This window comes from Adiantum capillus-veneris, chromosome 7 (assembly GCF_014529385.1).
Source record: "Adiantum capillus-veneris isolate H3 chromosome 7, ASM1452938v2, whole genome shotgun sequence".
Taxonomy (NCBI): Eukaryota; Viridiplantae; Streptophyta; class Polypodiopsida; order Polypodiales; family Pteridaceae; genus Adiantum; species Adiantum capillus-veneris.
The window spans coordinates 25,160,426-25,175,545 of NC_140937.1; the positions used below are offsets into that span (position 1 = coordinate 25,160,426).

General features: G+C 41.7%; 1 protein-coding gene and 1 pseudogene across 2 annotated transcripts in view; both read left to right on the plus strand.

Annotated features, from left to right (window-relative positions):
* The first annotated feature begins 2,918 nt into the window (after positions 1-2,918).
* On the plus strand, positions 2,919-4,202 carry LOC147453576 (2,3-bisphosphoglycerate-independent phosphoglycerate mutase-like; annotated as a pseudogene).
* A 2,508-nt stretch (positions 4,203-6,710) lies between these two features.
* The window catches only part of ABCI17 (non-intrinsic ABC protein 3), an 82,106-nt gene continuing 73,696 nt past the window's right edge, over positions 6,711-15,120 (plus strand). Inside the window, exons 1-2 of one of the 2 annotated variants that reach the window (XM_086515738.1) lie at positions 6,711-6,932; positions 7,725-8,121. In XM_086515738.1, the coding sequence (XP_086371864.1) occupies positions 6,921-6,932; positions 7,725-8,121 (409 nt within the window). In that variant the 5' untranslated portion in view covers positions 6,711-6,920. The remainder of the gene's footprint in view (positions 6,933-7,724; positions 8,122-15,120) is intronic. The other variant, XM_086515737.1, reaches the window with a different exon arrangement.

Below are 15,120 nucleotides of genomic sequence, written 5' to 3' on the forward strand. Positions count from 1 at the left end.
TAAGGGGTGTTTTCAATGAATGCGGAGGGAGGGTTTCTCCCCAAATGTAGTTTCTTGGACTGCGGAGGATATGCCCAGCAAGGGCGGGCCAACAAAGCTTTGGAATGTTTTCAATGCATGCAGCAAGATGGCATTTCCCCCAATGCAATCACTTATGTCAATGTGCTCTATGCATGTAGCCACTCAGGTTTAGTTGATGAGGGTCAGATGCATTTTGATAACATGAGGGAAAAATATGACATTGCACCAAACAAAGAACACTATACTTGCATGGTTGATCTCTTTGACCCCAGCGCTGAAAAGCTCTAAAAAACTGTGCCATCAAAAGCTACCAAGTGAATAAAATAACGTAGTAAAAAAAGCATTTTGCGTTGCTCTCAGGATCAATTCAATCTTGTCCACAAGCAGTTTGCAGGCTATGAGCTTGTTGGCCAGTATGTATGTTAAGTGCAGTGCACTTGTCAGGGCACAACAAGTTGTTGATGAGCTTCCAGTCCATGATGTTGTCGGTTGGACTGCACTTATTGCAGAGGTTTAGTCGATGGGGGTCATATGCATTTTGATAACATGAGTGAAAAACATGACATTGCACTGACATGTAGCCAAGTGTGGTGTACTTTTGAAAGCACAACAAGTTCTTGACCAGTTTTCTGTCAATGAAGTCTCTTGGAATGCAATGATTATAGGATATGCCCAACAGGGGCAGGGCCAGGAAGCTAAGGGGTGTTTTCAACGAATGCGGAGGGAGGGTTTCTCCCCAAATGTAGTTTCTTGGACTGTACTTACAGGAGGATATGCCCAGCACGTGCGGGCCAACGAAGCTCTAGACTGATATCAATGCATGCAACAAGATGGCATTTCCCCCAATGCAATCACTTATGTCAATGTGCTCTATGCATGTAGCCAGTCAGGTTTAGTCGATGGGGGTCAGATGCATTTTGATAACATGAGTGAAAAACATGACATTGCACCAAACAAGGAACACTATACTTGCATGGTTGATTTCTTCGACCCCAACGTTGAAAAGCTCTAATAAAAACTACGCCGTCAAAAGCTACCAAGTGAATAAAACAACGAAGTCAAAAAAGCATTCTGCGTCGCTCTCAGGAGCAATTCGATCTTCTCCACAAGCAGTTCGCAGGCTACATAGCTTGTTGGCCAGTATGTATGTTAAGTGCGGTGCACTTGTCAAGGCAACAAGTTGTTGATGAGCTTCCAGTCCGGGATGTCGTTGGTTGGATTGCACTTATTGCAGGATATGCCCGACATGGGCAGGGTCACGAAGCTCTCGGCTGATTTCATCGCTTGCGAAGTGAGGCCCTCTCTCCGGATGCGGTCACCTATGCTTGTGCCTTGAAGGCATGCGGTATTATTCAACTTGACGTTGATCTCGACAAACACATTCATGACGAGATTGTTAGTCAGAGGTTGTTGGAGAAGAAGTCGTGCTTGACAATGCGTTGGTATACATGTATGCTAATTGTGGTGTACTTTGGAAAGCACAACAAGTTCTAGACGAGCTTCCCAATCGAGAAGTCATCTCTTGGACTGCATTAATTGCAGGATATGCCCAACAAGGCCAGGGCCAGGAAGCTTTGAATTGTTTCCATTGTATGCGAAGTGAGGGTTTCCCTCCAGATGCAGTCACCTATGCTTGCATTTTGAAGGCATGTGGCATTATGTGAGACATTGTATGGGAAAAAAAATTCACGATGAGATTGTCAATCAGGGGCTGTTGAAAAGAACTGTCATGCTTGGCAATGATTTGGTTGACATGTATGCCAAGTGTGGTGTACTTTTGAAAGCTCAACAAGTTCTTGACGAGCTTCCTGATCGAGATGCGGTCTCTTCGAATGCATTGATTGCAGGTTATGCCCAACAGGGGCAGGGCCAAGAAGCATTGGGATGTTTCCAGCGGATGCGAAGCGAGGGCTTCTCTCCAGATGCAGTCACCTAAGCTTGCATTTTGAAGGCATGTGGCACTTTGAAAGACTTCGACACAGGAAAACAAATTCATGATGAGCTTGTTAGTTGGGGGCTGTTGGAAAAAACTGTCGTGCTTGGTTATGATTTGGTTGACATATATGCCAAGTGTAGTGTACTTTCCGAAGCACAACAAGTTCTTGACGATCTTTATGTCTGGGATGCAGTCTCTTGGAATTCATTGACTGCAGGATATGCCCAACAAGCTCAGGGCTAGGAAGTGCTTAGCTGTTTTCATCGAATGCAAAGTGTCTTTTACAATTGAGCACCATCCTTCTTGCTTCCACCAGGTTTGGATGTATGAAGCGACGAGTGAGTTTTGATAGGCTCTTAATTGACACAAGATGAAATATAGAAATTCCCGCTTCTTCCTAAAGTTCCTCCACCCAAATAGTCACAAGCCCATCTCCTTCATCCTCCATTGTCGTCTCTTGCAGCGGGTTAAGAGTAGGAGATGCCCACCATTGTTGATGCAAGGTGCATCGACGACAGACATTCAATCGCGCGGTGAGTAAGCATTATCATTCTTTGATTTTTGACATTGCGAACGCAACTAATGAACACATTGAGAATTGCACGCTGCCGTGGAAACGCACGTTCCCTAGTATGATAAAAATTGGGGAGGACTGTGCAAACTCCCCCGTGCAAGGAAACTTGCATGTTTTTTTTAAAAAAAAAAACATAAAAATGGAGCAACAACCAATTATACCATTGACATCTTGTATGATTATGAACATTGAGATTGACAAACCTCTAACCCTCCTCGTGGTTTTCTGCAAGGTACCCCTCTGAAGCACTACAATCAGTATCTCATTCTTTCGAGGTCCACCTCTGAACCACAGCGATCGGTGACCTCTCTCTCTCTCTCTCTCTCTCTCTCTCTCTCTCTCTCTCTCTCATCCTTTCATAAATTTTTTCACTTGAGCAGTATTGAAATGGCATATATAGTTTCCAATATTTTGCTCGAGAAATATTTCGAAGAGTTACGGCAACAAGGAGTGGATGCCTCACTGGCACCTGGAGGGGGACGTATGCATTTAACTATGGATCGCTACGAGGTACCTTGTGATTACCAGATACCGACAGTTGTGTTTTGGTCTGAAAGAGCTTGCTAAGATTTCAATATGGGTCTTAATGCATCCATGCAAACACCTTAAGAGCCAAGATAGGATTAATAGGAATTGTCGTTGTTGATTGTTTCACTTTGATTTGGGTCTGCAATGCAGATCTTGAAGAGTTAGTTTTGTTGGGACATTGTGAAATAGAATGACTGGAATGTGGCAAAAAGAGGCTGGGATGCACAAGTTCTGGGAGAGGCTCCTCACAAGTTCAAGAGTGGTATAGAAGCTCTTATGCATTGAAGGCAGATAATCCAAAATTCAATGACCAAGACTGTCCTCCATTTGTGATTGTGGACAAAAATGGCAAATCTGTTGGTCCAATTGTTGATGGAGGTTGTAACCTTCAACTTTAGAGCAGACAGAATGATCATGTTGGCAAAAGCTCTTGAGTATGCAAACTTTGATAGGGTGCGTGTGACCAAAATTCACTATGCGGGTATGCTTCAATATGATGGTGAGTTGAAGCTCCCTAGCAAGTACTTGGTGAGCCCTCCTAAAATTGACCGGACATTAGGTGAATACTTCGCAAAGAAAGGACTCCGAACCTTTGCATGCAGGTACAGTTGGAAGATGCCTGACAAGTCAGCTTTCTGTTGTTAATCCTCATGCCAAGGAGGGATATGCAGTAAATTTAGAAATTAATTGTTCTGGGCACGTGAGACAGCAAGACAGTGAAGTTTGGACCTGTTACATTCTTCTGGAATGGGAATCGGTCAAGCTTAGTTGATAGCAAGCTGGAGACCTATGTGGAGATACAAAGTGACCAAGGTATTACTTTTAATGAAAAGCCTGGCAAATTGGTGAGAGAGCCAGGGACGCAATTTTAAGTGGCAAGTATGATCAGGTAGACTTCAATAACATTTACAAGTTCATGGTTAAGAATTTTCTTCTCGATTGATGTGGCATCAGGCTATTTGTGCTTGTAGGTGCGGGTGAATCTTCCCAAATGGAGACATGGTGGGTCATACATGTGACATGAAGGCCACAATTGTGGGATGTGAAGCTGTTGATAATGCTGTTAAGGTCTCTTCTTTCTTTATCACCCAAGTGGTAGCTTCGTATCTTGGTTTCCTCTTTGTAACATGTCTCAAGTCCTAGGCTTGTCATATAGTTCTTTGGCACACAAAACTACATGTTCAAGAGCATAGTTCAAAATATTACAATATCCAAAAGGACGGTACACTCCTAAGCTACATAGTTGATGTCCTAAGAGAGGCATACAAAAATAGCTGTTCTCAAATTGGATTAGAAACACCTCAAGGCAAGGCTTGAATGACATCCTCAATTTGAGAATTAAGTCTCTCAGCGTTGGCAATTGTCCAACCATCTTGGCATCTACAACTCTACTGTCGATTATCATTCGTTTGACTCTATCGTGCTAGTTGTTGATATTGTAGAGTCGACACTTCTTGAGCTTCAACTTGTCTGCAAGTTCAAACCAGAAAAAAGTACTCTCATACATGGACTTTGGTAACCTTGATCAAACAATCTGTTGCATCTCTCCCTCCAAAAGCTGATTTATGGAATTCCCTAAGACTAACCGACTCCAAGAGGGAGCAAAGCCCAAAGAGGGAATAAAGCCCAAACCTTTGAACAGATGAGAAATGTCATCTTCCTGCCATTGACACAGAGGGTATTTTCCGTTTGAGACACCGATACTCTCAGCTTTTTGACCTCTTCAAATGGCTTTTGATCTCTCTCTCTTAATACAAATTCTGATGGCTTTTTTGACCTCTTCAAATGGCTTTTGATCTCTCTCTTAATACAAATTCTGATGCTTTTACTGGGGAAAAAAAAGAGCATAGTGAGTCATACTAAACTTCAAGAATTGCAAGCTTGATGGTTTGTAGTACTTGGTAGACTTTTTATTGAGCATCATGAACACATTCATATTTGTGATGAATTAGATTGGAAATAATTCACCTTCGAATTTTGAAACTGCTTCTCACATTTTCAGCCATGACCTATACCTACATACATTCCGCTCTAGCCATAGCGTGGGCTCTCCACTATGTCTCATCACATAATCGTTGAGCATTGAGAGTCACTTATCCATATAGTTCATCACATGTATCTTTTGGTCCCATACATCATATTTGACCACCCAAAACGATAATAATCGTTGAGCATTGAGAGTCACTTATCCATATAGTTCATCACATGTATCTTTTGGTCCCATACATCATATTTGACCACCCAAAACGATAATAAAAAATCACATGTACCTTTGGTCCTACACGTCATATTTGTCCATCCAGGACGATAATAAAAAATATACATCTCTCTCTCTCTCTCTCTCTCTCTCTCTCCCCAGCCCCACATTTTTGTCTTCTGGGGGTTCTTGTTTTCTCTTACCCTTGGACTCTGCAGCTAACGAAGCACTCTAGTAGAATGCTTAGTTCTCTCTTTTTTTGGCCTGCCCAAAGGGTAAAGGCTATAGAGATCACTTCTCTTTTTGCTGACTAAAATAGGAAAAAGGTTGACTTGTATTTTTAAGCATTTTTTGACATGTCAAAAATGTTGATTGGTTGAATAAAATAGTGGGTACTCATTGAAATGAATTGTGTAAATCTAATGATGGACATGTCTTGAGTTTTGAAATATGAAATGAACTCTCATATATCAAGGAAAAGATTTTGGGTTGCTCAATGCTTTTGGAAGCATGAAACGTTGACAGCCTTACATGTTAAATGATAAAGCCTTAGAGTCACCTTTTCATTTTGAAATTTGTGTTACCCACCTTTTCATTTTGAGAATTTTGAGAAACTTGAGGTAATAGACTAAAGTTGTCATTTTTGTTAGTTAAAACTTTATGGAAGGAATTTATCATTTGGGGCTTAAACCTTTAAAGATTTTTTATTTTTATTTTTAAAGATTTTAAAGCTAAGTTTAGAACTTAAAAGATGTAGAACTTTTAAAGTAAGGTCTCCAATGATCCAATGAGGACCTAGAGTTTTTTTTATTATTAGAAGGTAAAACTTTGAATTAAAGAAAGTGAAAATGTTACATAGATCCACAAGTAGGGGGAGGGTCACCCTGAGACGCTAGAGTCTTAGGACTTAGAACTTTAAAGCTTTTAAAGTGGGATTTACAACTTAGAGATCTACAAACTTAGAGATCTACAGTTTTAAATTTGTAAAAAAGGCTCTAGAGCTTAAAATGTAGAGTTTTTAAAGTGGGGTGTAGAGCATAGGGATCTAAAGCTTAGGGTGTAGAGCTTAAGGGTGCTCTTTTAATTTAATTCTATGTAGACGCTTATGTTTTTTTTTTTCAAAAGCTTAGAGATGTAGTGATTTTAAAGTGGGATCTACCCTCAGATCAAGGCCTAAAATTGACGCTTACTTTTTTTGTCAAGGGCTATTTTGCCTATCAAAACAATCTTAAAATTGCCTATCATTTTTTGTATTTATATCTTTAACTTAACGTTATATGGTCAATTATATAAGTTGATTGCATTACACAAAGCATATGAAAAGGGGCTTGAAAAATTGGATGTCGAAAAGAAATGTTTATCATGCCTCCTGGCAGGCCTTGTGATTTTATCACTTGTTTTTAATGCGTTGACAAATTGACAATGATTTGTACTTCAAGGAATATAACTGAAAATGCCTCAACCTCGAGCGATGTACAAGCCTTGATTGGAAATGCTGGACCCAAAGAGAAGCGAGAGAGAGGGAGGTGACTACTGGCGCACAAGTTTTCATCGCTGCCGCGAGTGGTCCCCCAGCATTCGTGGCTTTGTTCCTGCATTCTCTTTGCAGCTGTAGCATCGCCTTCTTCCTCTGCTTGTTTGACCTCCCAATTGGCTCTCTCTCCATGAAGCAACAGGTCTCTCTATCTCTCTCCCTCTCTCTGCATTTGCATGCATATCCGGACACAGCTCTTCGGATATCGTTGGGACCCAATTGGTTATTCTGGAAACCTCTAGAGAGGAATGCTTCAAATAGATAGGAAAAGAAGGCCTTCTTTAAGGACTGAGGAGATAAAAACATTTCTGAGAGTACCATACAATTAACAAGATACAAGAATTGGGTTGTTGCAGTCGCTGCAATGATGCTTGATTGTTTGCTTAATGCTGAAACTCTGATTAGCATGCAAATTTTATCGCATTATATCTTCTATTCATATTCAAGTACAGGGAAAGGCAGAAGCTTTACTTAATGGAATTTGCTATTGTTAAGCACATTGGCTAGTCATACTCTAGCTGGAGAGTTCCGTGTTTGGCTTGGTCTGATGGTTAAGCCAATTCAGAAGTTCTTCATAACGAGGTCTGATGGTTAAACCAATTCAGATGTTTGTCATAATTGAGGTTTGATGGTTTAACCAATTCATAATTTTTTCATAATTTTCAACACATAACACTCGTAAATTAATAATTATTACACAACGTTTATATGGCATATCTTATTCCTACATAAATGCATACAAGCACTTATACAGTCTCTTGACCAGCCAAGGATATTTTACCAGGTATGTGTAGGTTGAAGTTTGTACTTATGTAGAATCAATACTTATTACGAGCATGCTTCTGGGTGTTGAAGATAATGAAATTTTCTGGGCTTTTTGCAAAAAAAATTGGGCTTCATTTTGTCTTACGCTTTGTCTGTTTTGTTTTACCAGATACAGCTTTCAAGAGGCCAATACCAGCGTGTAGATAAACAGGTTGAACAAGAGTTCGAAGAAGTTTTAGAGGATGAACACCTTGTTCACATTCCTGAAGGTGGTCCACTCACTGGGAATAAGGCTCCCAAAATCAGCATTAAAGACCTCAATAGATTTACAGATGCTGGAGACCTCATCTTGTCATTAGCTTCACTTGACATCTATGCAGGGACTGTAGTAGGCATTATTGGCCCTAGTGGTAGTGGAAAATCAACCCTATTAAGAGCCTTGAACAGGCTATGGGAGCCACCACCTGACACTGTGTTCTTGGATGCTCAAGACATAACCAAGCTTGATGTTATCTCAGTCCGTCGCAGAGTGGGAATGCTTTTCCAACTCCCTGCCCTTTTTGATGGTAAGCTTAACCCAATTGTTTTGATCTGTGCAATTGTTAAGAGTTTCGAGTATGTTCAACAAAAATGACAATAATAGTGATTCCTTTTGAAACTAACAAATCTCGGTTAGCACGCTGCTTGTAAATCCCTCTTGAATGAACACACCCGTGTGCAGCTACACACACATTTTCGTTTAAGTATTGATTTGTTTCAATCCACAAGTGACCACATGGCAAAGCAGTGTGTCTAAGCCTTCTCCTTGATTCTCTGTACTTGCTAGAAGTAGGTGTATGGTGTCATACAAATTAAGGACTCTTTGATTGTTGAGGCTTCCGCTTCAATGAGGTGTCGCTTTCCTTTCTCTTGCTCTGTATTTCCTTGCACATCAGGGATTGAATTAGAGCTTGGAGAAACTGAGGCTTTCTTCGGAGAGGACAATCGGGTTACTTGTGACTTTGGTTTCCATGTAGAAAATCCCCTTTCTTGTGAAGAATCCTCCTCGATGTATCTCTCTCCCTACTATCCATGGAGGTGACATGCAATAGAGTATGTCATTGGTTTACTAGGACACTATTTTGTATGTGGTAGAGCAATCATATGGCTGCTGAATGCACTAGGAGCACATGGCGTTCTGAGCAGAGACAATAGATAGTGCTGCAGAAGGGATAGGAGCTAGGAGGGTAGAGGTTAAGAGAAGCAAAGAAGAGGAGAAGACGGCGGCAGGACAAAGGCATCTCCTGTTAGATAGGTCTATAGATGCAGGATCCCACCTCTATAGGCTTCACCTTCTTCGGCAAAGATACCATCTGCATCTCCTTAACACATTAGGGTTCCTGGGGATTCTACTGTGCCTCCATGCTGTCACAAAGATGATGACATGGCAGCTACAAAAGAAGAGGAGAGAGAAAGGATCGCTAGTAATGAATTGTCATTTGTTGCATGGAATTCTGTGATTTGCGCCAAAAATTTCAAACGATGATGTGGCAATTTTTCGGCCAAATTGGAAGAGGTTTTGAGCATCCAGTTTTTACCGGTTGACTTTTGAAGGGCTTTTAAATATCAAAAGATATCAAAAGGTAAGTTGGCTTTTAATGGTGAAAAGAAAGTGCCTAAAAAAGAATGCCCAGTGAAAGCTATTCTCAGTCTTGCAGTTGCAGATTTGAGCTTGCTCTTCCCGACAATCGTGAGACAATCGTACACTCTGTTGAAGATCAATATAAAAGAAATACTGAAAGGGTTGCCAAGATTTGGGACCAATACTTCTGGAAGTGAAACTCCATTGTGTCTACAGTGTGATCTCTGATCTTTGAGTTCAGTTGTGTTTTAGTGCTAAAGTCTGATCGAGTTGTTCTTTTGTTTGGCATGTGGTGCCCTTTGTGGTTATAGTGGTATCAAAGCATCAATCGTTTGCTTTTCGGTGAGCAGACCAATCCTAAATCAATCGACAACTGGAAGCTATGGAGTTGGAAGAATAAGAATGACAATAGAAAGAGGGGATGAAGAAGTAGAGTTCATTTTTTCCTCAAACAACCCAAAAAACATGCTTCTTGATGCTTTTCAGGGTCTTAGAGACCTCTAAAATTCTCTTCAATGGACAATAATTTGGATATGTAGTAGAAGTCAAAGTTGATCCTCTTGACGAGCCGTACACATTCACGCAGATAGATTTTGATTCTGACAATCTAAAAAAATTTAGGGTTTCCATCAGCAAATTAGGGTTTCTGCAAAAATTTCAGCATGTGTATAATTAATGCTTTTGGATTCTCTTGTTATATATTTCAGGTAGGAGGATGGAGGAAGATGGATGTAGAGGCATTTGGGTGCATGCGGGAGGAGATCCACTCTTATGTGACGAGAATAACCGTTTGTTTGAGATTTGTTTCAAATTTTGAGAATAATATTTGGGTAGGGGAATCGATTAGCTGTACTTGAAACTTTGTGGTCTGGGCATTGTTTAGTTGTATTAAGAATCCTCTAAATGGCCCATGCTAGTCTAGGGATCGTTTGGTTGTAACCGGAATATAATTGTGTTCCGTGTTCTGAGCATCGTCTAGATGGGCCAAGGTTATGTCTATGTTTTGGACTACATCTGTGATGTGAGCATCTATGTCATTCACATAGAGCATTTGTGAAGCATTTGAATCTAGTGCATCAAGGGTTCCAACTTGGATGAAATAGACTGGGCACGTGGTCTTAGTGCATCAAGACATCTGTAAAAGATCAATGCAATCTGGATGTGATGATTGACATCACTACGTTGGGATATCGCTAGATGTGACAAAGATGAGATGGCTGGATATAATCTGATTGATAAACTAGATTTTATGTGATGATCGTAGAGAATGTGCTGTCTTGTATTGATGATCATGGGCATGTATGCATGAGGACATTGTCTGCTCAAGAATTGGATTGACTATTTGTAGGTGTAATCGAGGGTGATTGCTCTTCTCTTAAGGAGGGGTATTTCACAAAAGTGATCACGTAGTAGCCTCAATAGAAGAGGAGAGAGAAAGGATCACTAGTGATGACATGGCATGTGTTGTATGGAATTCTGCGATTTGTGTTGGAAATTTCGGGTGCTGACATGGCAGTTTTTACGCCAAACAGGAAGAGCCTTTGAGCATCTAGTTTTTAGCAGTTCACTTTTGAAGGGCTTATTAAAAGCCAATTTGTCTTTTAATGATCAAAAGCAAGTGCTTATAAAAGAATGCCCAGGGGAAGCTATTCTCAGTCTTGCAATTGGAGATATGAGAGTGCTCCTCCACTGGCCCCAAAGATTGGCGCCCCTTTCGGTATTTCTTTATTATTATGAGTCGCAACAGTACAACTCCCAAGGGTCCTCTGCTCTCAGACTCTGCGTTCAAATAGGGAGGCCTTGGGGTCCTTTTAAACTTACAAGGGATGCCTAGAACAAGAGCCTCAAAAGCATCAAATTCAAAAGCACTTCTTCCCAAAAGCATCTGCCAGAAAAAGCCCACGCAAAAATTTCCATGTCAGCATATCAGCATGATTCACAGAAATCTCTCTCATAGTTCAAGTTTCTGTCTGTTAGGGTTTTGGGCCCCTCGGTCGGTGCTCCATAAAGTTCTTCAAGTTGGTTGGTTTAGTTTCTCTTGTCCACTCGGCCATTTCTCTTCGAATTGGTCATGCCACGTCATCACTTTGTGACATGTGCCCCAGTGGAAGAGAAATGACCGAGTGGACAAGAGAAATTGAACCCAGAAAGTGTGGTAGTGGTGTCTAAACATCAGGGGTTAGGGTTTTTAGTAAAAACGTAACTTATGGAGCACTAACGGAGGGGTCTAAAACCTTAAAACCATCAAAAGTTTGACCTTTGGCTGATTCCCGTAAATTGCATTGGTAGTGTTGACGCGGCAGTTGTATGGAGTTCCGTAATTGGTGTTGCTGGCTTTTGGCAATTCTACGTGAGCTTTTGGATGCAAGTGCTTCTGGATCCGATGCTTTTGGGGCTCTACTTTTGGGCATCCCTTGTAAGTTTAAAAGAGCCTAGAGGGCCACTCTTCAGGGAGCATCTGGACGCAGAGTCTCGGAGAGTTGGATCTTGAGGAGTTGTACTTTGCGAAGAGCAATAATAAAGAAATACCGAAAGGGGCGCCAATCTTTGGGGCCAGTGCGTCTTGGCTTGAAACTCCGTCGTGCCGTGTCGATTCTCCTTCTTCTCTCTCTCTCTCTCTCTCTCTCTCTCTCTCTCTCTCTATTTAAGTTCAGTGATTTTTGCAATTTCTATTTGCGTGTTGCTATTGATTTCTCGCTTGGAGTGTCCAAGCTTGTAATAGTGGTATTAGAGCTTAGAAAGATTCTTCTTCTACGGAGGATTTCATCCCTTCTGCAGCACACCTTGGTTCTCGCGGAGAATCTGACAAAGACAACACCCCCTATGACTGTTGGTCGCCTGGGAGATGAAGAAAAGCAGAGTCCCAATGCGGGAACAAAAGAAACCAATGCTTTAGGCAAATTTTTGGAGGCAAATCTTGACAAAGTGGAGTACAACATCAACTACAGGTTGACACACGTATGAAAAGATTGATGTACTCCCATGACCCGAAATATGTGATTCACCTGAAGATTGATCCGATTGATGAGATTCACTCGAGATGGCGAGATGTAACAGACTTGGACACACCAAGTTGGGAATCTGGCACGACACACTCAAAATCACTTCACAAACTTTATCACACTTTAATTAGAGACGACACACGGACTGACGTAGTTTCATGCCCACAGGTAATTGGCCCCTCAGTCTAGGGCCCCTTTCAGTATTTATTTTGTATTAATGCTTGAGCAAAGTACAAAATCCGAGGGTCCTCTCTGCTCAATGCTCCCAGGAAAAATTGAGGGAGAGAGAGTCCCTAGTTACAATTTATAGGTTCTGGGCCCTCTCAAAAGCAATCACATGAAAAGCTTCGGTCTGAAAAGCATCTGGCCCAAAAGCTACCAGCACAAATCGTGCCAAAAATTGCGAAAATCCGTACACAGTGCCATGTCAACAGCTTGCGCGTTTTTCGGGCGTTTGTACAGCTTTCCATGTTAGCAGCCAACGCTAGGGTTTTTTATTTCTTCTTTATGTCCCTTGGGCCCCATCGGACAGGACCCCCTAAGTTGGAACAACTTATGAAATCAATTTATATGTCAGGTTTTCATCACTTTGTGACATACCCCCTCTTGAAAGAACTGTAATCGCCCTCGATTACACCCGCAAAATCAAACATAAGCCAAAAACTAGTTTAGTAGACACTGACTCTAAGTACTGATGCACTAGACGACACAAATCAAGCACTTGCACAAAGACAACTGTCATTGAACATTCAAATCACAATCAAATCGAATCACATAAAGTCCATTGAGATATCGGTATCGGCAATGTGTTTAGCAATCGCAATCGCATCTAGATCTATCCCAAATCTCTTGATGTCTGGATTGACTAATTCTTATCGCTATCATGTCCATCTCAACTGGAATTCCAAGACCAAAATGCTGTAGTCATTTCATCTTTCAAACATGCACTCAAACATGACTCACATGAGAGAGCACACATAAATCAGATTCATTTCGGGAATTCCCATTTCGAAGTACTTCTTTCACAAAGTCATATAACAGAATACTCAAGCTCATCAGTATCCTTGAAATCCAAAGGAAAATCAATGACTTTATTCCATTTGGGTAACCTGTGACAAAGGAGCAGAGTGACTCCCTCTTGTGTAGTCCCGTCTGCACCAGATTCAACCCTGCTCATCTGCGGGATCTCTCAGAATAGTCAAAGCTAGACCAAAAAACTCAAGGTAAAGTTCCAATATCTGAGGAGTATTTGCTAGGTCCTCCTCTTCCATCCACTTCGCATCCAATGCCAGATAGTTCTTGAATTTCACTAAGAACTGTTGTATCACTTTACCTTTCACTTTCCTTGCCTTGTGAGCTAGTATCTGTTCTGGAAAGAGTATCTCCTCTCGGAACGATGCAGACGGGATGTCTGGGGAGCGTTTTGTTATATGCTTGAAAACCTCGGAACGATGTAGACGGGATGTCTGGGGAGCGTTTTGTTGTATGCTGGAAAACCTCTGAACGACGCAGACGGGATATCTGGGGAGCGTTTGGTTGTATGCTTGAACCTCCAAGCGACGCAGCCTGCGGTCTGGGGAGCGTTTGGTTTTACCAGTCCTCTGAGCTCATGGCCCGGACCTTTTTAAGTTATTTGTGGGGAGATTGATGAGGTAGTCGTTGAGTAGATTCATACTACAAACCATCTGTCCCGTGGGAGTGCTCAACGACGCTGTTTGTTATGTCTTGTAACATGCATTTGTGTTGCATTGTGATGTGCCAACCACTGAATATTTCTTATTGGATGAGATTTTCTGGGAAGCCAACGACCCAGGATATCAAGAGCTCCAATCTGGATTGAGAAAACTGATTGTCCCTCAGATTGTCCCTCGGAAATTTTTGAGCTAACTTGAGTTGTTTTGTAGATATGCTGTAATCGCGGACGATTACTTTCTTTCAAGAAGGGGGGATGCCACAAACTGCTGATGTGTCAAACCACTGAAGAATGGAGCCAACCTGCAGATCTCGGCCGGGGGGCCTAAACTCTAAGAAGAAGCAGTAGCAAAAGAAGAAGAAGTCTTACCAACTTATGGGACCCCGTCCGATGGGGCCCAGGGGACCTAAAGGAAGTAAAATTAAAGCGGGGCCAACACACACAAAAAGCGTAGAAGATGATGACGTGGCAGCTGTACGGATAGGCCGCAAAACGCGTTGACATGCTGATGTGGCACTTGTACGGATTTCCGCATCTTACATTGATGACGTGACAACTGTATGGATATCTATAAATTACGCTGGGTTGCTTTTGGGTCCAGATACTTTTGATTTTGAAGATTTTCATGTAACTGCTTTTCATGGCTAAGGGCCTTTAAATATGAGCCGAGGGTCCATTCTTTGGCATGCTTCTGCATGAAGGTGCAGGGATTGGAGTACCGGCGTTGTACTGAGTTGAAGCAATATAAAGAAATACCAAAAGGGCGCCAACGTTTGGGGTGAGTACTCTCTTGGGGTGGAACTCCGCCACTCCCGTCTCATGTCATCTCTTTCTGTCTAGTTGTTATTTGAAGTGCTTAAAGTTGCTTGGTCTGCTCCATTCCATTGGCACGTGGTGCCCGTCTCGTGACGTTTCTTCCAGATTGCCCTCCAAAACAAACTAGTGAATCGGGGGTCTTTGTCTGAGACTATGGACTCATGCATGCCATGTAACCGAAAAATCTGTGAAACAAACAGTCTCGCCAAATGTTCTTTACCAGAATGAAATGGGTTTGTCTACTGAATTCGTCGATGATTGTCCAATTTCCATCATGCCCGCTTTGAGTCTTGGGAAGATCAAAAATAAAATCCATGGCAATTCTTTCCCAGGACGGGAGGGTATGGGTAAAGGCTGTAGAAGTCCTGGTGCCTTATGCTTGTCAAACTTGATCTTTTGGCATACCAAACAACTACGAACAAACTTGTCCACG